The sequence below is a fragment of the Osmia lignaria genome, unplaced genomic scaffold (genome assembly GCF_051020975.1).
Source record: "Osmia lignaria lignaria isolate PbOS001 unplaced genomic scaffold, iyOsmLign1 scaffold0039, whole genome shotgun sequence".
Classification (NCBI taxonomy): Eukaryota; Metazoa; Arthropoda; class Insecta; order Hymenoptera; family Megachilidae; genus Osmia; species Osmia lignaria.
The window spans coordinates 388,451-415,340 of record NW_027478180.1 but is presented as its reverse complement, the minus strand read 5'-3'; the positions used below and the strand labels follow the sequence as shown (position 1 = coordinate 415,340).

At 39.9% G+C, this 26,890-nt stretch overlaps 1 protein-coding gene across 1 annotated transcript; it reads right to left on the bottom strand.

The window, feature by feature from the left end:
* Positions 1 to 204: 204 nt before the first annotated feature.
* Positions 205 to 22,186, bottom strand: LOC143306877 (uncharacterized). Its single transcript, XM_076693115.1, has 3 exons — positions 20,567 to 22,186; positions 17,714 to 17,790; positions 205 to 8,063 (listed from the first exon to the last, which is right to left on the bottom strand). The coding sequence occupies exon 3, from the start codon at positions 8,045 to 8,047 to the stop codon at positions 6,455 to 6,457; it is 1,593 nt and encodes a 530-aa protein (XP_076549230.1). The 5' UTR covers positions 8,048 to 8,063; positions 17,714 to 17,790; positions 20,567 to 22,186; the 3' UTR covers positions 205 to 6,454.
* Between the last annotated feature and the right edge of the window lie 4,704 nt (positions 22,187 to 26,890).

Below are 26,890 nucleotides of genomic sequence, written 5' to 3'. Positions count from 1 at the left end.
CAAATACATTTCAAAGTTTTCGGAGGCGGTGCAAAATTAAAAATACCCGAATATACGATGCTGCCAACAACGATTTGATTGCGGTATGGCAAACTTGGTAATTAATAAGTCGTAAGAAAAAAAATTCGAAACGTTATAGATACGGCAGGAAACATTCATAATTGCAACGATTGTATCCGAAGTTGGTAACACTTCTAATGTACATGTTTATTGTGTAACGTGAAATGTTATCACATGAACATGTTTAGAGTGGTATGGCGACATTGTCGTGGGAATATTTATCGATAGTCTGTAGTATCGATATGTCTCGAATATCAGTCGAGGACCTTTGTATCGGTGGTTGTAAATCAAGAGCGAAATTTAAACACCATCTGCGCGTACAGTTATATAAATAAACAAAGCTTAAATTGTAAACGTCTCGACGTGGGTGATCGAGCTGAGAGAAGGCCGGAAATCCAGAGAATGGAATAGTTTCACTTCGAAAATTCCTAAAAGACTAATTTATGATAGACCATATCCAATTCTGTTTTCGACCAAGTCACGAACGGTCCTTAAAAGTTACGAAGTCTTTTCCGATTCCAATATTTAAACAACAGTGATACCAGTTTTGTTTAATTCATTTTTGCGCCTTACAAGCAGGGTGCTTTAGCGCTCCACGGATACCTTACCCACGTTCTTCAAATCCTAGAAAATCCCTAAACACCAAAGCCCACACGGAACAACACGCGACATTTTTAATAACGTGTGTGATTCCTCTCTACAGCTTGCTTTGTACTTTGCGATCTTATAAATGGTGAACAGAAATATATGACGTACGATAACTGATAACCGATGATGATATGGTAAATATACACGATACAATGAAATTCCTATTATTTTTCAAAGAAAAAGTAATATGATCGCAAAGTAAGAAGCAAGCTTTAGAGGGGAATCACACACGTTATTAAAAATGCCCCTAGACCTACTGAGCTGTGCGAGTTAAGTATGGTCTTTCGTGAACTGCAGTATAGTTAATCCGCAATGGGTATTGTTGTATGACCAATTCACCACCAACAAAGATATCCTAATCCAAACATATTCTAGTCATAGTTCCAGCTCATCTAGCCTCCTGCACTTAGTTAGTCATCCTATTCCTTCCTTACTCATGTAGCTTATTCTCCCCAGTTATTCATCCTGCCCCTTGTACCTTGACCATCCGCTGACCCCCAGTTACCCTCGCTTACCATATATATAGATGTTCCCCAAAACATCTTGGTAGATTTTTCTGTAGTCAGTACTAGCGTGCGCTTCTTGCCGTTCAATAAACGTCTTGATTTTTAAAAGTGTTGTACCTGATTCCCCAACCCGGAATTCAACACAAATTTGGTGTCAGAAGTGGGATTGTTCTGACGGCTTTTCACTCAGTTGCATTTGGATATTCATTATCTCACTGAGGAGAAGGCGCTGATTTCTATCGGTTACATCGGAACAAGAAGAAAAGAAGAAAACTCGTCCCGAAGCTCAACAAACACAATTGGTCGTATCTTCTGGATTCTTCGTGTGTCCAGCACCACTGTGAGTTGCAGTCTTTCTTCGGAAGGAGGAAAACGTCTAAACGGTCGCATGGTAAATACTGAACTTCAGATATTCTCAACGTATTATTTTTCAATTTCCGACGTGTAATCCTATCCTCGTATTCAAAAATGTCCCTAAGTAACGAAGTTGATACAAACCTAGATTCCGCAATGAATATATCCTTAAACCATTTGATAAAACTGTTACCGAGGGAATTCGATTGTGACAGAACAAAACTACGTTCGTTTATTAAACAGGTAGACTCTGTTTTTGAATTAGCTAGTCCTTCGCAAAAACCGGTTCTCTTATTATTCGTAAAAAATAAAGTAGAGGGTAAAGCCCGAGACCAGATTGGTATTCATTGTAATCTCACCACTTGGGAGGAAGTCCCTGAATTATTGCTAAACTTATATCAGGATAAAAAATCTCTAGATCAACTCATGGAAGAATTAAATTCAATTCAACAAAATCGCAATGAAAACGTTTCACAATTTTATCAAAGATTAGAAGAACTCTAATCAAGAATTCTAGGAACTATTCACTCAACAGACTGTGAGGGTAATACATTGGCAGGGCGCGTAGCAATGATAAACGAAATGACTCTCAGTCGTTTCGTGTTTCATTCGCACCCACAAATATCCCAAATGTTGAAATATCGCGATTTCCCAAATATTAACAGCGCTCTCACGGCAGCTATGGCCGAGGAGAAAGCTTTGCGTCTGAGATACAATAACTTTCAGCATTGTAGAATTTGTAACAAGTCAAATCACAGCATTAATGACTGCTATTTAGGGAAACAAAGATCACCTCCTAGTAGAGCAATCAATTTTAATCAATCGAGTCAAAACAATGCATTAAATAATATAAAACAGTGTAGATATTGTAAAAATTTTGGTCACAATATAGAAGAATGTAAGAAACGGGAGTATAATAATTCTAGACAAAATAACGGACTCTATCGCCAGTCAAACTCCAACAATTTGCAAATAAATCGATAGCAACCAAATCCTAACAATTCATATCAACATCGATCAAATCCTAACAATTCTTATACATACCGAGGTCAACCAAATCCTAACAATTTTCGCATATATCGACAGAATCCAAATTCCTTTAATAATCATTCTCAAAATCCACGAGATATTAGATAACAAGAACAGAACCAATTCACTCCTAATGAGGTTGCGCCATATAATACCATCTCAAAAGATTCTCAAACTGGAAATTTTCGTCAGGTCCAATATCCACCAGAACCCCCGAATCCATTGGAAGAAGCAACGAAGGAATTCAATCTCATGAGTACACGATAAACTCTTCAAATTCATTTTTTAACCGACTTCGAAAAGGAGGAGGTTACTCAATTCGATCAGTATGTATTTTTTTTTTTGTGTGTGTTCACCGATTACTCCGAGATAGATGGACCAATTGGAACGAACCCTTTTGCATCTTGTAGGGTATGTCTTCCGATTGGTCCCATTAAAAAAAAATTTTTCATTTTTTCATTGTTATTGCAAAATACATGAAGTTTTTAATCTCAAGGTTGGACGATTTCAATAATCTTTTAATATGTTGTCGGGGGCATGATTCTGAACAACTTTTTTCTTATGCTTAATTAACGGAAAGCTTTAGTTTCCGAGATATTCGTGAAAAACTATTGTTACTACTACATTGAATTCTACGTATGCCTACGTGTCTCTACCGGTGTATGAGTCAGCATGCAGTCGCCGATTCTCTACTGTTTCTATATACATATGTATACTCTGCAAGGCATGTACCGATCGCGACGAAACCTTTCGCATTTAATAAGAGATATCTCCGCGATGATCCCACTTGCAAAAATGTACGGAACTTGTTAGCGTTGAAAACTATTGTTATAATTAACCAATAAGAACGGTAAACCACCTTACGGCATCCTACAAATACTGCTCGTTCCACTAAAAAGTGTGAAATAAAATAATTTTTAACAAAACATACAACCGACTTCGAAATGCACTAAAAAGTATGAAATAATTTCTACTTCATTTATACAAATACCCAACAGCTATTAATAAAACCTATTTACTCGTTAAATCGTATACTAAATACATTTCAACCTTTTCGGAGGCGGCGCAAAATTAATAATACCCGATGATGCCAATAACGATTTGATAGGTTGCTGACGCCTGAACTAGGATCTTCCTAGTAGAAGAAAGTTTTTAATTTTGTGCTATATTAACGTAGGTACGCCAAAAGATTTTTTCTTATTTAATAAAGAGCGTCAACTTAAATCTTAAATTCTATTTCAATTTTTAGACTTCGATACCGTAACACTAACCACTGATCATATTACTCTCCATTAAATTCCCCTTACGGTGTATCGAATTAATTGGAAAAAGAAAAACTTTATTGCGTCAGATAATCAAATTACTAATTACGCTCGTAGATTCGACCGCAATACTACACATTAATTATAATTATTACTTCAACAGTATTCTCCACAGATAAATAACAGTTGTTTAGCCCGACGTTCTAACAGAGATCTATTTAATAATTCTTATTTTTGGGCGATGAGAAAAGGTATCGCTGCCACCAGTTCTGACCGCGTATGACGCGGTAACGTCCTCTACGGTCAGAACAAAAATTAAAAGACGGGAAATTTAGATAGTAATAATTTCCGTTGGGTTCGTCAGCGCTCTGGGTCCCATACGGGTCCCTCTTTGAAACCTTGTATTGTTATGCGTGGATTTAAAATGGTAAAGGTGGTTGAAAGAAAATGATTAAACTGGTTAGTGTGCAAAAGAAAATAAATTTTAATTCAAAATTGTCTATTGGATAGTGAAGCTAACAGAAACTGAATTTAAAATGACTATTGAATGAATACTAATAAATTCTATTAAATACTGATAATTCAAATTAGAACAATACTGGTTAACAAGGGTAAAGATGCTTAACCTATTTTATAACGTGATTTGACCAGAAAGGCGCTTTTCCTTTGATTCGCAATGTGAGATTCCAATATAATTTAAACGGATTGGTAGTTGAAAATTTAATGTTTGACGACTGACTCGACTAGATAGAAAATGAAAAGTTGGCGGTGTCAATCCGCAAGGAAACGACCTGAATGAACGGACTCTCACAACCCTCGAAAGGGCTTTACAGGCCGTCCCTGATAAAGTTCTGAAGTCGAAACAATCGTCTCACAAAAATAGTGATAGTAGAAAATGCAAATATATCCAAAATGTATATTATATAATTCGGTACCTGAACGTAAAAACAGGACGATCTAAAATGAAGAGACTCTCATAACCCGAAGGCTTAATAGATCGCCCGTTTTGCCTTGTTGAAAATCAATTATAATGCACGACAAATTAGTACTGAACAGGCTTACCGTGAGAATGTAGAGTATAATATACGATAAAATCGTTTATAAATGCGCTGGTAGATCGTTGAAAATCGCTGTAGTATCTGGAACACCAAGAAAGGTTGAGAGATCTGTGGCGGCACTACACTTGTCGCGCGCCCGGTGGTCGTTTATCGCAAAATTTAATAGACGAAACACAAGACGATTACGCTCTTCGAAATAATATAATAGTAACGCGAGTAAATTTAATACGGAAATTACGCGAGCAAACGAGTTAAAAGGAAAGAGAAAAGATAGAAATTTAGAAGTGTGAAAAGGCTTTACGTGTGCGTCTCAGAATTATTGAACAATAAATTTGCAAGTAATTGAATCAATCATTCGTAGTACCATTGCGCACGGATAATGAAACCGATGATCGCGTGGTTTCTTAATTAACAATCGGCTTGTTCATAATCATTTGTTCGCAGAGAAATCGATCAACAATATGAATTGCGCCGGTACGCTCGATATAAGGCATTCGGTGTTCGATTGCTATTTTTCAATAACGACAGGTTTCCATTATTAATCGAATATTCGTTATTACATTTGCGACGTAGTTGCTTCGAGAACGTTCTCGCCATTCGAAAATTACCGTTAGGTTTTCGGTTTCAGGCAAATTTTCGGAATTCGATACAAAGACTTTTATTGCCCCGTACGACCCTTTGCCTCTAAACAGTCCTCGAACGCTTGCTAACGTTTGCCTGCAAGGGTTCTCATTCCTCGCTCTCGCATTCATACAAATTTTCAACAAGCTAGATTGCTTTGCGTTCTCATTCCAGCAATCAATTCATACACGCGATCGGGTTAGGGACCGACTGGCGCCCACGCGTGAAAAAGAGGAGAGTATCGATGTTAATTTTGGCAATAACGTAATCTTTACGTTTTGCGCAGTTAGCCTGAGGAGACCCCTACAATGCGAAGCACTGGCTAACCGCGCCGCGAACGGTGTTTATGATACCTCTCCTCGGTCGAAGCCGAGTTTTTCTATCACATGTTTCTGTTACTACGCAGTTGAGCACGACGATAGCTTCAAGGAGGGGTTTTAACTAAGAAAAGAATTGAGAAGTATGAGAAGAATGAAAGGATAGAAAAGACAAAAGTAGAATAATTATAAGCTCAAACTTTTCCCTGTGCATTTCCCACATGAAGAAGTCTCTCACAACCCGAAGGCTTGATGGGAAAGCACAGAGTCAAGGAGAAGTTAAAGAGAGGTGCAGAAGTAATTCGCCCTCCCCACGCCCCTTACACGAGGAGACTCCTACAACCCGAGGGCTTGATAAGGGAACGTGAGGCGGACTTTGTAAAATTTTTTCGGACGTGACAAATCCTCCCCCCTTAAAACTATCGCCGCCCTCGGCGATATGGAAGTTGAGCGTATTGCTCACGCGATGCGTTGGGATGCGCTCAACGCAGGATAGGATCGAAGACGCGATCGTAGATAATCTGGACTATCAAACTACCGCGGACCTGCGCTCGACGATTCACGCCCGTCCCGCCGACCCAGAGCCGCAATATCGCCTGTCATCCTTGGCCTCGCACTATGTTGGTAATTCCTCTGAGGGTGCGCTCGGTGATCCCCAAACATCCCTCCATATTGAGGGCCACCAGGTTTGGGCACCCTTGTGCGGCCGTGCACGCGTCTTCGTCCGTGACACCTAACGAGTCTCGGCAATTTACCTCCTCCAAGGTAGAGATGTTCCCCAGTACCTGCGCTCCCACCGTGGGATGCAGGTTATTGATGGCAAGTCGCCGGAGTGCCGTCAATCTCTCCAAAGGCTCCAACGCAAATTGCCCTCGTATATTGGAGCATCCCGAGAGGTTTAGATCTGTTAATTGGGCTAGGTGCTCCCCAATGTGGATGACGAATCCGTTGCCCACCCAGCCACAGAACATCGTGCTGAGGTTCTTGAGGTTCTTAAAGGCCTCCGGGATACTGGTCGCGGCCTCCGCCGGGCCTATTTGAAGGACCAAGAAATGAAGGGGTTGGTCTGGTGGCACCTCGAAGTCGTCATCGTCGGCCGCCGGTTCTGGTGCTGGTACGAAATTGATGTCGCAAATACTAAGTTCCTCGAGGGTGGAATGTAGAGCGGTATTCGCGATTAGAGCATGAAGCGGCTCTTCGGTGGTTATGGCGGTACACTGCGCGAGCTCTAAGTCGACGAGCGAGCGCGCGGCTCGCAGGAAAGCCGCCACAGGTGCTGGAGACAGTGATTCGCACCTCTTCACACGCAGACTCCGGAGCGCCGGCGTCAATCGCGGCAACGACGCCCCCACGAACGCCGTGCCCGTGGCACCGAAGCGTTCGAGTCGCGTCGCAGCCGCAAACAACGCCGACAACTCCGGGTCCACGCTGCCCAAGCATGATCCCAATTCTAATTCCCGCAACGAGTTCGCTGACGCGATTAAATCACGCACCGCTGATGGACGCAGTAAGGTCCCGGTTAAATCGATTTTCACTAGATTCGGGCAATGCCGAACCACTATTCCCAGCACCTGGGGCCGCAATCTTCCTACGACCCTTCCGTCGTCGAGTCGCAGGTCCGTGATATAAACGCCCAGGCGACGCACTGCCCAGTTCAGCATCTCGGTCGTAATCCTCCTACTTTCCCAGGCCTGCGGCCATCGCCAGTCAGTAAGGTCCAGTCGGTTGGTTCCAGCGTAGGAGGCCATGGAGCCCATTCTCCATGCTCGACTCACGCATTCCATGCGCGCTCGGTCCGCGAATGGAAGTAGGCGCGCAATCCTGGTGATAGCCTCTATCGGAAGCGGAGGTGATGGTCTAGGCTCCCATCCGGGGAACGGCACAGCCCCGTCCCTGGGGCGTAGGAGTTTGGCCTCATGCCATGGGTCGGCAAGGGCAGCCCTGATCCTCCGTTTATGAAAGATTGGCTGGGTGTTCTTAACCCACGCGATTGCCTCTGCTGCTAGCGTGGCTTGCGGGAAGGTGACGTATCCCTGCGTCCCCGTTGATTTCCGTGCCACTACAGCATGCTCCGGCCGAAACTCTTTGAAAAGCTTGAGCAGCTCCTTGGTCTTAGTGAACGGCGGTATACGGGTGACGAAGACTATTCGCCCCTCGTTCTCCTCCTTGGTGTTCCGGTAACGGGATGCCATGATGCAGTTGATGATCCTAGATTAATTCAAATACAATGAAACAACGCATATTTACGTACAGAAATTCGAATTGAATACGTGTGCTTTTCTCGGTATTTTCCTGTAATAAGTACAATAGGTGTTAAATATATAAATAAATACGCAGTGCGCCAGTCGGCCCCCCTTTGAGGAGTAAAGTGCCCCCTTCGTCGAACAATATTACCGATTATGAAGGCCAACCGCTGCACTCAATCTTTCTTGGTTCCTACGAACTTTAATTTGTCTACATGTTTCATAAAAATGTTGCCTGTCCCGTCTTCCAGCACGACATTATTTCTAGCTGTAAAATCTACTATCTTATAAGGGCCATGATACCTTTTGCCAAACTTGCCTTTACGCGGCTCGACCAGGACGTATGCCACGTCCCCTACCTGCCCTTTAAATGGACGAGCTTTCGCATCGTAATAGGTTTTCGAGCAGACCTTTGCACGATCTAAATTACTAGAAGCGATTTCGCGCATTTCGTGCAATCTGTCATTTAAGTCCCGAACGTACCCGGTGTACGTGAGTAAATCGTCGCTCGCAGGGAACGAGGTCGGTGCGCGTGTACGTTTACCGTACACCAGTTCGAAAGGTGTAAATTTCGTTCCCTCGTGCACCGAGGTATTGTATGCAAACATTGCGAACGGTACCAGCCTATCCCAATCGTCAAAGTCCCCCAAATAATGTGTAATATAATCTACCAGAACCGCGTGACTTCGTTCTAAAGAACCATTAGTTTGGGGATGGTATCCAGATGTGGTGAGATGGTGAATACCAAACATCTGTGCTATAGCAGATATTACTTTATTTAAGAAGCTTGTCCCTCGATCGGACAAGATTAGTTTTGGGGCACCGAATTGCAGGATAAGATTGGTGACCAGCGCGTGAGCGACTGTTTCAGCCTTAATATTAGGAAGTGGTACTGCGATGCAAAATTTGGTCAATCCATCTTGAATAGTTAGAATATGTTTGTTACCTTCCGGAGTGGTAGGGAGCGGACCCACCGTGTCAATGGAAACCTTCGCGAAGGGTTCCGCGGGTGTATCGGTGATTACCATTGGTTCGCGGGTCTTGTGTCTCGAGATCTTACGCGTTTGACAGCTCGGACAATTACTTATGTACGTTTCGATATCTTTCTTCATATTAGGCCAATAAAATCTCTCGCGGATACGGCGGTATGTTTTAGTTATTCCCTTATGCCCGACTATTAAGCTATCGTGTAATTCGGAAATAATGCGTGATCTTAATTCCGCAGGTGGTAGTTGAACACGGCCATAACATAAGGTTACTGAGATGTTAGCATTTCGGAATGTTTCTCGTAAGGCACTAGTTAACGTATGCTGCGGTAACGTTTCCGTGAGATCGTCGACTCTTGAGATTCGAAATGAGTTAATCTTTAATTCAAATAATTTTTGTTTTAGATTCCTCAAGAGTACGCGTAACCTGGTTATTGGCAGGTCATCCTTCGCGTTATCTTTCGCGACGAGGCTGAATATTCGGTGTTTACCGCGCTTTGTAACGAGTATGTTCCCTATCTTTAATTCCGCGTCCGTGAATTTATTGAGTTAATCGCGCCAAGATCCGTTAATAATTTATTCGTTGGTGTAAGATAGCGGTCACGACTGATAAAATGTACATAATTGTCACGATAATACGTAAGGTTCTCGGAAGCGAACTGTACAACCCTTGGAGGTTTGACTTCCCGGTCTTCCGGTGTTTCTAAGCTCGACGTATCGGTCAAAACGTCAAAGTCAATGGCAATTGGCGGAGTTTTCATTGGCACGGAAGGCTCCTCCCGCATTTCCTCAGGTTTACGTTTGAAAATCGATGGTTTATGTGGAGTTGACAATGCGATGGGTGGTGTAGATGGTAAGATTGTAGGTAACTGTGATTGGTGAGATGGTCGGTAAACTATTGTATCTGTAAAATTATCTGTTAGTTTGGATAATCCATCTAGCGTTTGATGTAACTCATCAACATCAGTATCGTCGCTTTCGTCTAACTGTTCTGGTCGCTCGTGATCCGACTGTACGTCGAAATACTCTTGACTGGTGTTACTAGAGAACGGTATTTTATATATTTCCTCGTCAGGCCGAGCGCATCCGGAACCCGGGGTCTGAGGAGCTCCTACAACTCGGTTACCCGAGCTGAACCCCAAGCTCGGAAGTACGCTCCACCTGCGTAGGAAAATCGGCGGTTCCGACTCGGTATCGGAATCCGAACCTGAGCTTCCAGAATCATCGGACGAACCTGACGTAGGTGTATTAGATGTTACCACGATAGATGGTTTTTGGTATGGAACAGTTAAAGTTGCTGGCTGATCAGCTGATCGATGTCTTGTACGCGTAGCGATTGCATCTGGGTCTATTATCCTCGGTTTAGGATTCGATTTGGATCCTGGTGGTCGGCCTCGCCCCCTGCGAACGACGTCTCCCGACGGTTCGGAATCAGACGAGCGCGGTGACCCGGATATCGGCATAATGTTTGCCGATTGCAAAGCACGTTTCGCTCTCTTAGCTTTTATTGAATTCGAAACGCGCAAAAATCGTTCTATCAACGTTACTATCGAGCATGGTTCACGCCGCGTTTCTTCGCTCGATGATGTGAGCGTAAATTCATCTGAGCCGTTTAATTCCGCTTCAATGACCGGATTTCGCGATAAAGCGTCCGCGTTGACGTTGTCTTTCCCGGCTTTGTGAACGAAATCGTAATCATAGTCTCGTAGTTTTAATCTCCACCGGACCAAACGTTGACCGGGATCTTTGATGGAATTGATCCAACGCAATGGTTCGTGGTCGCTGACCAATGTAAATTTCCGGCCATACAAATACGGTCTAAAATGTAAAATGGAATACAGAACCGCGAGGCATTCCTTCTCTGTTGTGAAATAGTTCCGTTCCGGTTTCGTTAGAGTTCGCGACAAATAAGCGACAGGTAAGTCATGTCCGTTGACTTCTTGACTCAAAACTGCTCCGATAGCATAATCCGACGCGTCGGTCGTAAGCGTAAATGGTTTTTCGAAATTTGGATACTGTAGGATCGGTGCTCTACATAACGCTTTCCTTAACGCGATGAAACTGCGTTTTTGCTCTTTTCCCCAAATAAATTCTGTGTTCTTCTTCAAGAGATCGGACAAGGGTTTTGACAACTCCGCGAAATTATGTATAAAACGTCGGTAGTAACCGGCTAGGCCTAAGAATTGGCGTATTATTTCGCGTTCCGCGGTCGCGGGAAGTTCTTAACCGCGCTTATCTTTTTCGGATCGGGGCGTACGCCCTTACGACCGATTATGTGCCCGAGGTACGCGACTTCCCTTCTCAGAAATTCGCATTTGTCCGGCTGGAGGGTCAATCCGGCATCGGCCAAGCGCGTAAAAAGGCGCCGAACCTTCTTGCCATGTTCCTCCAGCGTACGCGCAAAAATAACGATATCATCTAAATATACAAACAATTCTGTACCCTGTAAACCACGGAGTGTACTATTCATTAAACGCTGGAAAGTTGCCGGTGCATTTTTTAACCCTTCGGGCATTCGTACATATTCATAATGCCCAGTCGGCGTGCTGAATGCCGTTTTATGACGATCCTTGGGATCGGTTTCAATTTGTTGGAAACCACTAGCTAAATCAAATACGGAAAAGTATTGGGCACTGCCAATGAGGTCTAGAATCTCAGTCATGTTTGGCAATGGATATGCGTCACCGATTGTTTTCTCGTTCAGTTTTCGAAAATCGATTACCATTCTCCACCTGGGATTGCCCTTGGAATCCGGTTTCTTAGGGACAATCCACAGGGGAGAATTATATGGAGAGTTTGACGGAACAATGATTCCACTTTCTAATTTTGTCAAGATCTGACGCTCGATTTCCTCTTTATGAATAGGCGGAAATCGATATTGGCGCGTGTTTATCGGAATTTCATCTACCGTCGGAATATTATGTTTAATAAACGAGGTAGCCTCTAATTTATCCATGGGGAGATGAAATCTTTCGGGGTATTCCTCAACTATTTCTTCTACGTGCCTGCGTTCTTCTACGTTTAAATGTCCTAGCCGTAGTTTGTCTAACACTTCGGAGACTCGATCCCATGAATTCGTGCTTGTATTTTTACGATCTGAACCCGACGACTCGTCTGATTCCTCGGGAAAACAATGGTAGTCAAATGGTACTAATTCCTGTGGTGGTACCTTTAGCTCAAGGTCACGCTCTAATGTATTAATGGCGAGTACGTCGCATACGCCCTGGTCATTTACCGATACGGCTGCCGACGAACAGGCCGCCCACGGTTTCTAATAAGGGCAAGTACCCTTCTTACAAGACGTTATTTACCACGTCAATCGCGATCAGCTGTTTAGAGCGCGCTTTAATGATGTAGGTGCGCGGTTCTAAAGCTTTGCGGTCTGAAAAGTCTAATGATCTTTCGTCTACGAATCTATGCGATCTTATAGGATCTGTTCGCGTGACTAGAGTGTTATGAGCAAATGAAATTTCAGCCCGTTCCTGACGTAAATATTCTTGACCCAAAATACCGTCTGTTCTCAGTGGAAAATTAGATCGTACGACGTGGAAGCGCACGGGGTTCCCCTGTATGCGTAATGTCGAAGTACCTATTGTACGGTCTTTCTGCGGGGTTATCCCTGATATTATCGTGGCCTCGTACGTCGCGATTGGCAGATCATTGCGTAATAGATTTAATTTAATTAAATTAATTTCCGCCCCAGTGTCTACTAGAAAGTTCGCGGATCCTGTTTCTAGGTCATCCGATGAGAGCTTAACGATCGGCGTATCACGTTTATACTCGAAGGCTAGAATCTTTTCTGGAACTGAACTTTTTGATTTGAGTGACGCTCGGGAGGTGATTGACTCGTCGTCGCGTCGGTGCGGCGAGTCCTGTCCAAGTTTAAATTTCCGAAATTTGATAACGGTGATGGTGATCTACGGGACGAGCTGGAAGGTCCCGCTACCGGCTCCTCCAATGACGGAGAGCGTGGTCTATAATCACTTTTAAACCGCGATTTCTCGCCCGACGGTGTCTCCGGGGTTGGCGAACGCGAAGAGGCGTTCGGTCGCGCGTCCGATGCGCTCGCATGACGGCAGCATTTACAATGATGCGTCCGCCGCACAGTGGGACAAAACGGCTTTCGGCGATCAAAAGTCGATTTTCGTGTATTCGAAAATTGAAAAACTATTTACATACATCGATAGAGAATAAACTGTAGTTTAACGTGGTGTAATCCGTTTTTTCATATTTGCTTTCGTTTTGCCGTGGTTCGCACTCAAAGTCAGTAGAAATTTGTCAAAACGAAACGCTGATGATATTATCCGTAACTTCAATGTACGATTCTAATAACTTTTACTCGGAAAGATAAAATTCAAATGAATTACAAAGTTTAGTAGATTAGTATAGATTCTATTCAGTGCATAAAATAAGTTAAAATGTTAACAACTTTTTAAATAATAGGATCTGATTGAAACGAAATACATTTAACTAAAATCTCAACTTTGCGTTTGAGTTTTAAAAAATGTGCACATTTGTGCAGGGTGTGATTACTACTGTAGTAAAGAGTGAACCTTCCTCTATCAGAATCAGAAAAAAACGGCTGCCCCAACCTGCCACTGCTCAAAAAAATAGCGATTGAAATAAATTACACCCATCTTGGCCGCAGCGCACGATGATGGAAAAGCAGTACCAGATACGATTATTATCCAGTTAACTGCATTCAACGTGTATATTCGTCATCTAAAACTTTATTTCGGCCTTGCAATATGCCATAATAAATTTTCATAATTGTCGAAACTATTTTCACGAATGATTTGGTATAGATCATAATAAATATAAATAAATATATTATAATAACACATGTCTTGTCATTTTTTAATTATTATATCCGTTTTCATTATAGTTATTAACAGTTTTAAGTTAAATTTTTGGTAAATAACATAAACTATGTCTAACAAGTGAAGGATATTGAACGCGTTACAGTTTATACGTGAATATCTTGACACCCTGTAGTTCAATATGATTTATATTAATACAACTTAAGTATTATGATGTAGGCAAAAACTTCCCAAAATTTCATTAAAATATTTCCAATAGAACCGAAGTTACAGAATTTTGATCGCCAAAAGCAGTTTTGTCCCACTGTGCGCCGTACAAAGCCGAGTATCCACCTGTATCAAACGCCCGTATCGTATCACCGTTCCGAACCTTTTGAATAGGCAGACGTTGCCTCGTTGCATGCCTCGGCGTGCTACGGCTCGGACAATATTTCTTCGTTTCTTGAAAGAAACTCCTATAGGCGAGAAGTTTCGATTTCCTGCATGCTGTTTCTTTATTGTAATTGTCCTAACCATATCGTGTTTGGTATCATTTTAATCAGAAAAACGTCACAAATATCTTGGTAAAAGTTTTATAAGAAAAAAATGAAAAATAACAAAGTTCAGTCATTGCATTAGTATTATCTCACTGATATATCCGATTCCAGATCATATTATCTCGAGCCTCAAGTGTCATGTTTCCACTTGACATAGCATTTCGGGCCTTCGCCTGGGTATGTTGTTTTTACGTTTCAAGTGGTCTCCGAACCTATCCTTTGAACAGCAAGAAATCGACAATTTTCGGATCGGCCCGTTCCTTCACCTCCGTATCACAGCCCAATAGAACTTTCGATACTCGGCAACGGAAAAATCTCTGCAAAATTAACATTGTCCTTTCTCAATAATCACAGAAGTTCTTATTAACATTGCTCTTTTATGTACAGCGTATCACCGAAGATAATTGATCTGTTTAAATATATTTAGACGATAAAATTTGTCTAAATTAAATTAGATTAAGTTCATAAATAATTTCATCGATTTTGAAATGAATCCAATAATACCGCAAGATTTCAAATAAATTGAAACCCAAGTGACGGCACGAAACGCTATGTCAAGTGCAAATGCATAAACCTTTCCTTCGATGCAACGGCAAAGAATCGACAAATTTTTCGGATGGGTCCGTTGCCTCCGTTCCTTTGGAACGGCACGCAGCAAAACGAAACTCCTCGCCTGTAGTGGCCCAGTCCTATTGCCGAACCGTTTCTATCAAGAAACGAAGAAATATTGTCCGAGCCGTAGCACGCTGTGGCATGCAACGAGGCAACGTCTGCCTATTCAAAAGGGTTCGGAACGGTGATACGATACGGGCGTTGGATACAGGTGGATACTCGGCTCAAGAGCATCTCGCGTTTCGGTGTCGAAGGCTCGGACAGGGCTCGGAGCCCGATTAAACTCTCGAGTCGGTGGTGGTCTAACCGGCGAATTAGTCTCGTTCCTTACCGGAGAGTAGGTCTCGTATCGTGGATAAGTACGGACAAAATTTCTCTCGGGACTATAGCCCTCGTATCGCGGCCTATAGTCGCGGTCTCCGTATTCGCGTCGGTAACCCGAGTCATAATCTGAACGACGCGATTCATGCGACATTGTCGGCCGATTTCGATATCTAGTCTGTACGCGGTCTGCAATTTCGACGGCCTCAGTTAGTGTTTTTGGATTGCGCGCGTCCACTGCTCGCGCAATATCGTCCGGCAATCCCCAGATAAATGACTCTAACGCTGTTGCACGGACTGGATCCATCATCTGAGCATAGCTAGATCCGGATTTTAACTTAATCAAGTCCTCCATTCCCGCAAGCAAAGCTCTGATTCGGTCGTGAAACGCGTATACTGACTCATCGCGTTTCATCCTAATATTCGCGATTTGTTGATAATAATCGTGGAATGTCTTTTCCGGCGTGAATCGTTTCTTTAAGTGTCTTATTAAATCAGAGAGTACCATAAACCTAATTCCCTGCACGCTATCACGCGCCTCCCCCCTTAACGAGCCGAAGGAAGACCGTTCTACTTGACATGGGCAGGCTGTCTGAATGATATTGTACTTCCGCGATGAAGTCTCTTAAACGGATGTTACGACTATCGAAAATCGGTACATAATGTGCGGCCTGCTGTACGGCGAAGCTTTCAATCACCGTGGTGGAAAGATCGTCGTCATCGTCGCGGGCCGTCAGCGAGGTGCTTCCGCTAGCACCCGCGTTAATCGGCGGATCAGGCATATTGCAAATGTTCGTAATTCAATTCAAAAATGTAAATGAGAAAATACACACAAAAATATCAATCAGAAAAAATATACACAGATAATATTCAAAATTCGGTAGCACACCGTATTCAATACGAAAATGTGCGATAATTGTTCGTTCTAGTTTATCGAAATAGAATAATCAATTGATAATTAACTGAATGAGCTCAAAATAAATTAACAGAAACACAAAATAAATAACAAACAAGAAAAATAAATAGGAACAAATAAATAACGGAAAAAAAATGAATAACAGAAAACAAAATAAATAGAAATAAATAAATTAAATAAGAAATAACTATAACAAAATAAATATAACAAAATAATAAATATAACAATTAAATAGGTGGTTAACAAAATTGATTGTAAGCAAGAAATTAAACTTTGGTAGCGAACAATTATCGCAAAACACACAAAAATATATAAATCATATAACAAAATACACAAATATCCACAATTTGCAATAATATGATAATATACGACAAATGTGGCAAAAGGGGTGTCCAGTATACGAAAATCCCGGTTTTTGCCTCAATTGCAAATCAAAGGTTCTAGCAAGAATTAATGGAAATTTTAAAGAAAATGCAATTTCCAACACAATTCTCAATGAGCGAGCACTGAATCATCCCACCGCTGCCACCAAAAATTTGTTACGTTGCGCGTTGCGAGAGCGCGCAACGTAAAAGAAAACTTAATAATTCTTATTTTTGGGCGATGAGAAAGAGTATCGCTGCCACCAGTTCTGACCGCATATGACGCGGTAACGTCCTCTACGGTCAGAACAAAAATTAAAAGACGGGAAATTTAGATAGTAATAATTTCCGTTGGGTTCGTCATCGCTCTGGGTCCCATACGGGTCCCTCCTTGAAACCTTGTGTTGGTATGCGTGGATTTGAAATGGTAAAGGTGGTTGAAAGAAAATGATTAAACTGCTTAGTGTGCAAAAGAAAATAAATTTTAATTCAAAATTGTCTATTGGATAGTGAAGCTAACAGAAACTGAATTTAAAATGACTATTGAATGAATACTAATAAATTCTATTAAATACTGATAATTCAAATCAGAACAATACTGGTTAACAAGGGTAAAGATGCTTAACCTACTTCATAACGTGATTTGACCAGAAAGGCGCTTTTCCTTTGATTCGCAATGTGAGATTCCAATATAATTTAAACGGATTGGTAGTTGAAAATTTAATGTTTGACGATTGACTCGACTAGATAGAAAATGAAAAGTTGGCGGTGTCAATCCGCAAGGAAACGACCTGAATGAAGTGACTCTCACAACCCTCGAAAGGGCTTTACAGGCCGTCCCTGATAAAGTTCTGAAGTCGAAACAATCGTCTCACAAAAATAGTGATAGTAGAAAATGCAAATATATCCAAAATGTATATTATATAATTCGGTACCTGAACGTAAAAACAGGACGATCTAAAATGAAGAGACTCTCATAACCCGAAGGCTTAATAGATCGCCCGTTTTGCCTTGTTGAAAATCAATTATAATGCACGACAAATTAGTACTGAACAGGCTTACCGTGAGAATGTAGAGTATAATATACGATAAAATCGTTTATAAATGCGCTGGTAGATCGTTGAAAATCGCTGTAGTATCTGGAACACCAAGAAAGGTTGAGAGATCTGTGGCGGCACTACACTTGTCGCGCGCCCGGTGGTCGTTTATCGCAAAATTTAATAGACGAAACACAAGACGATTACGCTCTTCGAAATAATATAATAGTAACGCGAGTAAATTTAATACGGAAATTACGCGAGCAAACGAGTTAAAAGGAAAGAGAAAAGATAGAAATTTAGAAGTGTGAAAAGGCTTTACGTGTGCGTCTCAGAATTATTGAACAATAAATTTGCAAGTAATTGAATCAATCATTCGTAGTACCATTGCGCACGGATAATGAAACCGATGATCGCGTGGTTTCTTAATTAACAATCGGCTTGTTCATAATCATTTGTTCGCAGAGAAATCGATCAACAATATGAATTGCGCCGGTACGCTCGATATAAGGCATTCGGTGTTCGATTGCTATTTTTCAATAACGACAGGTTTCCATTATTAATCGAATATTCGTTATTACATTTGCGACGTAGTTGCTTCGAGAACGTTCTCGCCATTCGAAAATTACCGTTAGGTTTTCGGTTTCAGGCAAATTTTCGGAATTCGATACAAAGACTTTTATTGCCCCGTACGACCCTTTGCCTCTAAACAGTCCTCGAACGCTTGCTAACGTTTGCCTGCAAGGGTTCTCATTCCTCGCTCTCGCATTCATACAAATTTTCAACAAGCTAGATTGCTTTGCGTTCTCATTCCAGCAATCAATTCATACACGCGATCGGGTTAGGGACCGACTGGCGCCCACGCGTGAAAAAGAGGAGAGTATCGATGTTAATTTTGGCAATAACGTAATCTTTACGTTTTGCGCAGTTAGCCTGAGGAGACCCCTACAATGCGAAGCACTGGCTAACCGCGCCGCGAACGGTGTTTATGATACCTCTCCTCGGTCGAAGCCGAGTTTTTCTATCACATGTTTCTGTTACTACGCAGTTGAGCACGACGATAGCTTCAAGGAGGGGTTTTAACTAAGAAAAGAATTGAGAAGTATGAGAAGAATGAAAGGATAGAAAAGACAAAAGTAGAATAATTATAAGCTCAAACTTTTCCCTGTGCATTTCCCACATGAAGAAGTCTCTCACAACCCGAAGGCTTGATGGGAAAGCACAGAGTCAAGGAGAAGTTAAAGAGAGGTGCAGAAGTAATTCGCCCTCCCCACGCCCCTTACACGAGGAGACTCCTACAACCCGAAGGCTTGATAAGGGAACGTGAGGCGGACTTTGTAAAATTTTTTCGGACGTGACATATTATTATGACAATGCGTATTTTCAGATGAAAAGAATAATTCTTGGAGAATCCTCCTGTTTATTTTCGATATATCTTGTAGAATCAGAGTTGTGATACATATTTTGAATAAAATGAAAATATTACATAATCAGAAATAATTTTTTCTTCAAATGAAAATTTATTTATAGATATTTGAATAAAAATTATATCAAATAGCGAACAATTTCCAATTTAAAAACATTTTTACATAAAATGAAGTTTTTTCAAATAACTAATTGAATTTTTGATTACTTGAATAAATAATTTATTTCTTATGTTACGTTGCGACGTACGCGGTCGACGTGACGGCGCAACGTAAAAAGAAAAGAAAAACAAAATTAGAATTGGTTAATTATAATATCATTGATTCTTTCCTTAATTTTTACGCGATGGAAAAGGTATTACTATCACCAGTCCGAAACACGTATGACAATGTGCCTGCACATCCTCTGTGTTTAGAACAAAATTTAAAAGACGGAAAAGAAGATGTTACTTTCCGTTGGGTTCGTCAGTGCTCTGGTCCCGTACGGGTCCATCCTTGTAACTGTATGACGTTGATAAGCGTGTTTTATGTTGTGTGAAGGTGTTTGAGTTTGAAATAAATTGAAACCGGTTAAAGGCTGAAACTGTGTATAATTCAAAAACTATTGAAGCTAACAGTGATAGACTTCGAACAAAATGTAACAGATGTTTGACTGACAAGTAAATCTACGGAAGTGTCACTCTCCGATTTTTATGAAATTTGGATTTGTTATAATACATGAAAAACTAAGGGTCACGTATTTTTTTTTAGCGGCGGAAAAACATATTTAGAGAGTGAAACGACCCCTCAAAATGGGGGCTAAAATGGAAAGATTGCGATATCTTTGAGACCAGTGAAGCGATTTTGATGATTTTTGGTATGAAAGTATCTTTCGATAGAAGACGAAAATCGGCCTAGGTATGTTGGAAGGGGAATGAAAATTAGGGGGTGAACTACCCCTAATGTGACCAATTTCTTGTTGTAAAAAATCAGTTTTGATCTGATCGAAGTAAAATCTATTAAAACTTCAAGAGGAAAGCTAATTAAGGAACACGTATTTTTTTTTTTTTTTTTCATATAAATATTTGCAGGGTAAATAACTCCTAAATCGCCGCGCTCGTTTGGCATTACGCATGAATCACTTTGTGAAACTATATTTTTTAACTGTTTGAAATTATTAATATATTGGTTTTTTAAGTCACTGAATCCGAATCTGAAATCAGATCTTCAAATTCAATATGACGGTTCCACTATGGCGGACGAAAACTCGAAAAATTACTTGAATAGACAGTAATTCGACATGTGACCTCCAACTCGTTAATAAAGAAATAGAAATATTTAGATACCTCGAAACGCGGAACGATCTAAATGGGAAGCTTCCGAAACCCGAAGGCTTTATAGATCGTCCGTTTTGCCTCTTGAAATGTAATATCGTCGTACGAGTTAGAGAGTTAGAATAAGATGGACAAACTTACCAGAGAGATGTACTATATTATATATTTAATGCAATAATTGCTTTCAATGCATTTTCGATTTGCTGTTGTTCGTTGCTGATCTGGAACACCAAAAGAGAGATGAAGAATTTCGTCGCACGCGCACTTGTCGCGCACGGAGTTGACCGTTCTACGATTTAAAATTGGATAAACGATTGACGAGGTACGAGTTTTACGCGACGAAATACGAACGAATTACGAATACACGATTTTTAAAATATCAGAATTATCACGCGAAGTTGAAGTTAATACAAATTATCTACGCGAACAACAAGTTAAAATGAAAGAAAAAGGACACAAGTTTAATACTATTAAAAGGCTTAACGTGCGCGTCTCTGAGGTCTTGTCGCGAAACTGCGAAATTACACCATTGCAACACACTGCCTCGCTACGCGCAGGACTTTGTTGAGCAGCTAATTTATAACGATTTTACACGACAAACTCCCCGCTCTCCCCGTCGTGCACCTGCGATTGATCGACGAAGAGTGTCCTGCGTGGGGACTTCCTAGCGAATCGGGGTGCGAAACGATGGCGCCACGTGCTCTATATTGGTTGACAGCGCGTGCTAGACGAAATTCCTCTCTCTGGTTCCTTGATCCTACTTTCTCTCTCTATGGTATCGTCCATTTCTTTCTAACGGTTTCGACGATTCTACGCAGTTATTTGTTCCGGGAACTACGACGAAATTTTAACATGATTCAAATTTAGCATTGATTTACCCGATTTAAAAATACTATTGTTAACAGAATATGATCGAATTGATGCGCGTTATTTTATAACGCATCTTCGATTTTTACATATGTTGAAGAAATCAACATTTTGAACAACTTTTTCCTATGCATATAACCGCCGCTCGGCCTTAGTTTTCTAGATATTTTCGAAAAACTGTCGAAACTATCACGTTGAATTCTGCCTATCTGTGTGCGTCCGTTACAATGTACGCATTAGTATGGGATCGCTGCTTTCCTACTGTTTCTGTATGCAGCAGTACGGCAGACGACACCAATATACAATATACATATTTAACAAGTGTGCTTAAAAATCTAATTTAACTAATTTTAATGATTTTGAATCTCAGTTTGTGTGTCTGATCGTCTGACAGAGACCAGAATATTACTTTAGCCTAACCTAACCTAATTTACTGATTAGGTACTTACATTAGATTAGGTTAGGTTAGGTTATATTAAATAAATTATCAATATAGAAGTACACAAGGTATACATACAGGGTGTCTCAACTTAAGTGTTATAATTCCGTTATTCCGTAACTATTAATGATACAAAAAATTGTTGATATGGGAATTGCAGGGTAAAAGGGGGCCTATGTTTTGGCCGAAGTGAAAAATCTTTTGCATTATTAGTTTAAGAGATATGATGGTCAAGTTTCGTTTTTCAAATGGAACTATATATTTTTTTTTAGTTCCTGTGATAGTGCTTCTCAAGACGAATTTATTAAGCTTTAATGTATGCACTCGATTTTAATTAGTTTTCAAGATATAACGTTTACATATTTCCCGATTTTCAGTAGATGCGTCTCGGTTTGAGTAGCAAGTCGTAAAAGCGGCCCTATTGTTGCGGTAAGTGCCACAGCAGTTATTCATTGGGTCTGCCGTTCCTAGCGTAGACCCCCGCTATGACACTTACCGCAACAGTAAGGCCGCTTTTTATCCGACTTCGAAAAGGAGGAGGATACTCAATTCGATGTGTATGTATTTTTTTTTTTTTTTTTCTTATGTATGTTCGCCGATTACGCGGAGACGGATGGACCAATCGGAACGAAACCTTTTGCATCTGGTAGAGTATGTCTCCCGATTGGTCCCGTTAAAAAAACATTTTGCATTTTTTCATTGTTAACGACTTTTTTGCAAAAAACGTAATGCTTGACTTATATTTTTCACCGATTACCGCGAGACGGATGGACCAATCGAATAAAAAATTTTGCATCTTGTAGAGTATATTTCCCGATTGGTCTCGCAAAAAAATGTTTGTACTTTTTCATTCCTAACGACTTATGTCGCAAAAAACGTAATACTTCATTTATATCTTCTGGCGTTTATGCTGCAGGGAATGTATCGATTGTGATGAAAACTTTCACATTAAGTAGGAGGTATATCCGCGATGACCCCACTTGCAAAAATTTATGGAATTTGTTGTTTATTAACCATTTAAATTTGGTCAATATTTTTTAGATTTATGGTTATTAGCTAAGTAACAGAAACCCAAAATCACCTTGCACTATCCTAAAAATACTACAGGTTCCACTAAAAAGTGTGAAATAAAATAATTTTTAACAAAAAACAAATCCGACTTCGAAATGCACTAAAAAGTGTCAAATAATTTCTATTTCATTTATACCAATATTCCATAGCTATTAATAATATCTACTTAATCGTTAAATAGGATACCAAATACATTTCAAAGTTTTCGGAGGCGGCGCAAAATTAAAAATACTCGAACAAACGATACTGCCAATAACGATTTGATTGCGGTATGGCAAACTTGGTAATTAATAAGTCGTAAGAGAAAAATTATAGGTCCGGCTGAAAACATTTGTAATTGTAACGATTGTATGAGAAATTAGCAGCCCTCCTGATGTACATGCACTATACTGCAGTTCACAAGAGACCATACTTAACTCGCGCCGCTCACTAGGTCTAGAGAGATTTTTAATAACGTGTGTTATTCCCCTCTACAGCTTGCTTCTTATTATACTTTGCAACCATATAAATGGCGGGCAGAAATATATGACATACGATAATTGATAACCGGTGATGATATTGTAAAGTTTCACGATACAATGAAATTCCTATTATTTGTCGCAAGAAAAAAATGATGTGAACGCAAAGTAAGAAGCAAGCTGTAAAGGGGAATCACACACACTATTAAGAATCTCCCTAGACCACAGTAGGTCACTAACTGCGCGAGTTAAGTGCGGTCACTCGTGAACTGCAGTATAGTTAATTCGCAATGGGTTTGTTGATTCCCGTTGAATATTATTTACTTGAAATTATCAAATGGGTGATTTATCATAGGTTGCCGACGTCCGAGTTAGGATCTTCTTAGTAGAGGAAAAGTTTTTAATTTTGCGCTGCCTCCGAAAACTTTGAAATGTATTTGGTATCCTATTTAACGATTAAGTAGATATTATTAATAGCTATGGAATATTGGTATAAATGAAATAGAAATTATTTGACACTTTTTAGTGCATTTCGAAGTCGCATTTGTTTTTTGTTAAAAATTATTTTATTCATTATGCATAATTAACGGAAAGCTTTAGTTTTCGAGATATTGGTGAAAAACTTTTGTTATTTTTTCTGCCTTTGTTCGCCGATTACTCCGAGGCGGATGGACCACTAGGAACGAAACCTTTTGTATCTTCTAAAGTATGTCTCCCGATTCGCTCCATTAAAGAAACATTTTATATTTTTTCACTCCGAACGGTTTTTATGACAAAAAAATCTACTATTTTATGTACGTTCGGCGTATGTTCACCGATTACTCCGAGACGAATGGACCAATCTTAGCGAAACATTGTGCATCTTGCAGAGTATAACTCCCCATTGGTCCCGTAAAAGAATATTTTCATGTTTTCATTGCCAAGGATTATTATTGCGAAAAACAGAAAGGTTCTAATCTCAACATAGGTTGATTTCAATGACCCTTTAATATGTTGTCGGGGGCATGATGATGAAGAACTTTTTCCTTATGCATAATCAACTGAAAGCTTTAGTTTCCGAGATATTCGTGAAAAACTATTGTTACTACTACATTGAATTCTACGTATGCCTACGTGTATTCTAAGGCCTATTCTGGCAGTGTATGGGTCAGCATGCAGTCGCCTATCTCTACTATTTCTATATACATATCGCGTCGACCAAAAACCAGTATACAGGTAAGTCTCGATTAATGCTAGTTCACATAGTGCGATATTCGGTATAGTGCGAATTTTAAAATGATACCTGGTCGCATTAAAGCGAACAAAAATTCAGTTAATGCGAGGTTTGCGAGGCTTTTTTCGATCCAGACATGGATCGAAGCATGCAAGTAAACAAAGACTTGGATAAAATACTGCAGGTTTATCATCACATATACGAAGATATGAAAAAGCAAAAGAAAGTGCAATCAACACTGTTAAAATACTTTAAAAAATAATAAACATGTTTATGCTATTATAATTTAATAATATACGTATGAAAGGTATATTTCAAATATTCGAATAGTACGAATTCAAATAATGCGGACAATTTCTGGGATTTATTACTCGCACTAATCGAGACCTACCTGTATAAAGTGCGTTTCAGGTCTATAACCTCACCCAACAATATTGATGTTAGGAGAGTTACTGAAAAAATATGATTATATTGATACTTGTACGTAATAAAGCATCTAAATTAACGTATTTTTGGAGAGTTTCATAAACTTTTCATTATTTGTTGAAAAATTATAGTCAGAATACCAGTTCTTGAGCGTTTCAGCATATAACCCCGACAATGAAATGTTTGCGATTGTCTAATATTTGTGTTACTGTTACGTCTGTGTGTTATTTTTATAAAATGCCTCGTGGAAAAATATTGTCCGAACGCGAAAAAGGAATGATAGAGGCATTCCAATGTGAAGGAAAGAGTGTTAGAGCCATTGCAAACGCGATAAGCCGTTCGCCACGGGTAGTGAGTAATTATTTGAAGAATCCAAATCGTTATGGTAAAATCAAACGAAGAAGCCAACAGCGAATACTGACAACACGTGACGATCGACAAATTTCAATATGTAATGTAATTAAGCGTAAATGCGGGCTTCAGGTATCTAAGTCGACGATTTGGAGATTAATCAAGCGTAACCCTCACATTGTTAGAGCGAAAATGCAAAGTACACCACGTCGTAAGGATCAACACATAGCTACTAGGATCAAATTTGCACAAAACAATATGGACCGGGATTGGAAGCGGGTAAGTTTGTATTAGGTAATTAGATACACTCATATTAGAAATTTTTTTTTTCTATTGTTACAAATATTTAAAGAAGTTTTTTTTCAGGTGGTGTTTAGCGACGAAAAGAAGTTTAACATGGATGGTCCAGACAGTTTTAGATAATCCAGATAAATTTTCTTACTGACAAGGAGATGCTACGAGGTGCTAACTCGACTTTCGAATGAGCTCTAGTGGATTCGAAAGGGGAGGTCAATAGTACAAATCGTGTTAAGGGTTTTGGGTGTATGGGCCTTACTTTTTGAGAAAATTGCATAAATATTTATGCATTTTTTCAGCTGTACTATAAATACAATGAATAGTTGAATATCAGTATGAAGCAAATTAGCCGAGCAGGTTAAGTGCCCGTGCAGCTATTGTTTTGTAATCCATGCAAGCTCGGTTCAAGACAGCATTCTGATAATTTTTTTTTTTTCTTTTAAGATTATTCTATTTATGAATTGATTTTTTTCATTCTTTGCAGCAATAAAAAACGATTTATTACTTGGTATTATATCTGTATGTAGTTATTATGTTATGTGTTATAAAATTCTGTCATAAAACTACATACAGATATAATACCAAGTAATAAATCGTTTTTTATTGCTGCAAAGAATGAAAAAAATCAATTCATAAATAGAATAATCTTAAAAGAAAAAAAAAAAAAAATTATCAGAATGCTGTCTTGAACCGAGCTTGCATGGATTACAAAATAATAGCTGCACGGGCACTTAACCTGCTCGGCTAATTTGCTTCATACTGATATTCAACTATTCATTGTATTTATAGTACAGCTGAAAAAATGCATAAATATTTATGTAATTTTCTCAAAAAGTAAGGCCCATACACCCAAAACCCTTAACACGATTTGTACTATTGACCTCCCCTTTCGAATGCACTAGAGCTCATTCGAAAGTCGAGTTAGCACTTCGTAGCATCTCCTTGTGAGAGAATGAAGTTCATTTACGCTCAAACAAAACACCTTTGCATTGATGAATCGATAGTTCTTATTGTGGAGAGACCGATTAGTTTTTAGTCAATACATAAAAAATAAAAAACATAAATACGGGATAAAATTACGATCAATTGCGTTTTCATAAATGAAATATTTGGACGTACGAAACTTTAAATCACGATATCTCAAAAATGAAAGCCCATTCTGAATAAACCCACAAGGCTTTTCTAACACTGACTACGCACTACAACCTCCACATGGTGGTGTTGCAAAAGCAATTTCCACACCTTGGCACTCCCCTTGTTATTGAAGCATTAGTTCCATATAAAAGTCATTCAAGCTTAATAAAGCTTAATAATATGTTCAGTATGAAGTGATCATTATTCAA

Coding starts and splice junctions, on each gene's coding strand:
- LOC143306877 (XM_076693115.1), bottom strand. CDS start 8,047: ATGGCATCCCGTTACCGGAACACCAAGGAGGAGAACGAGGGGCGAATA.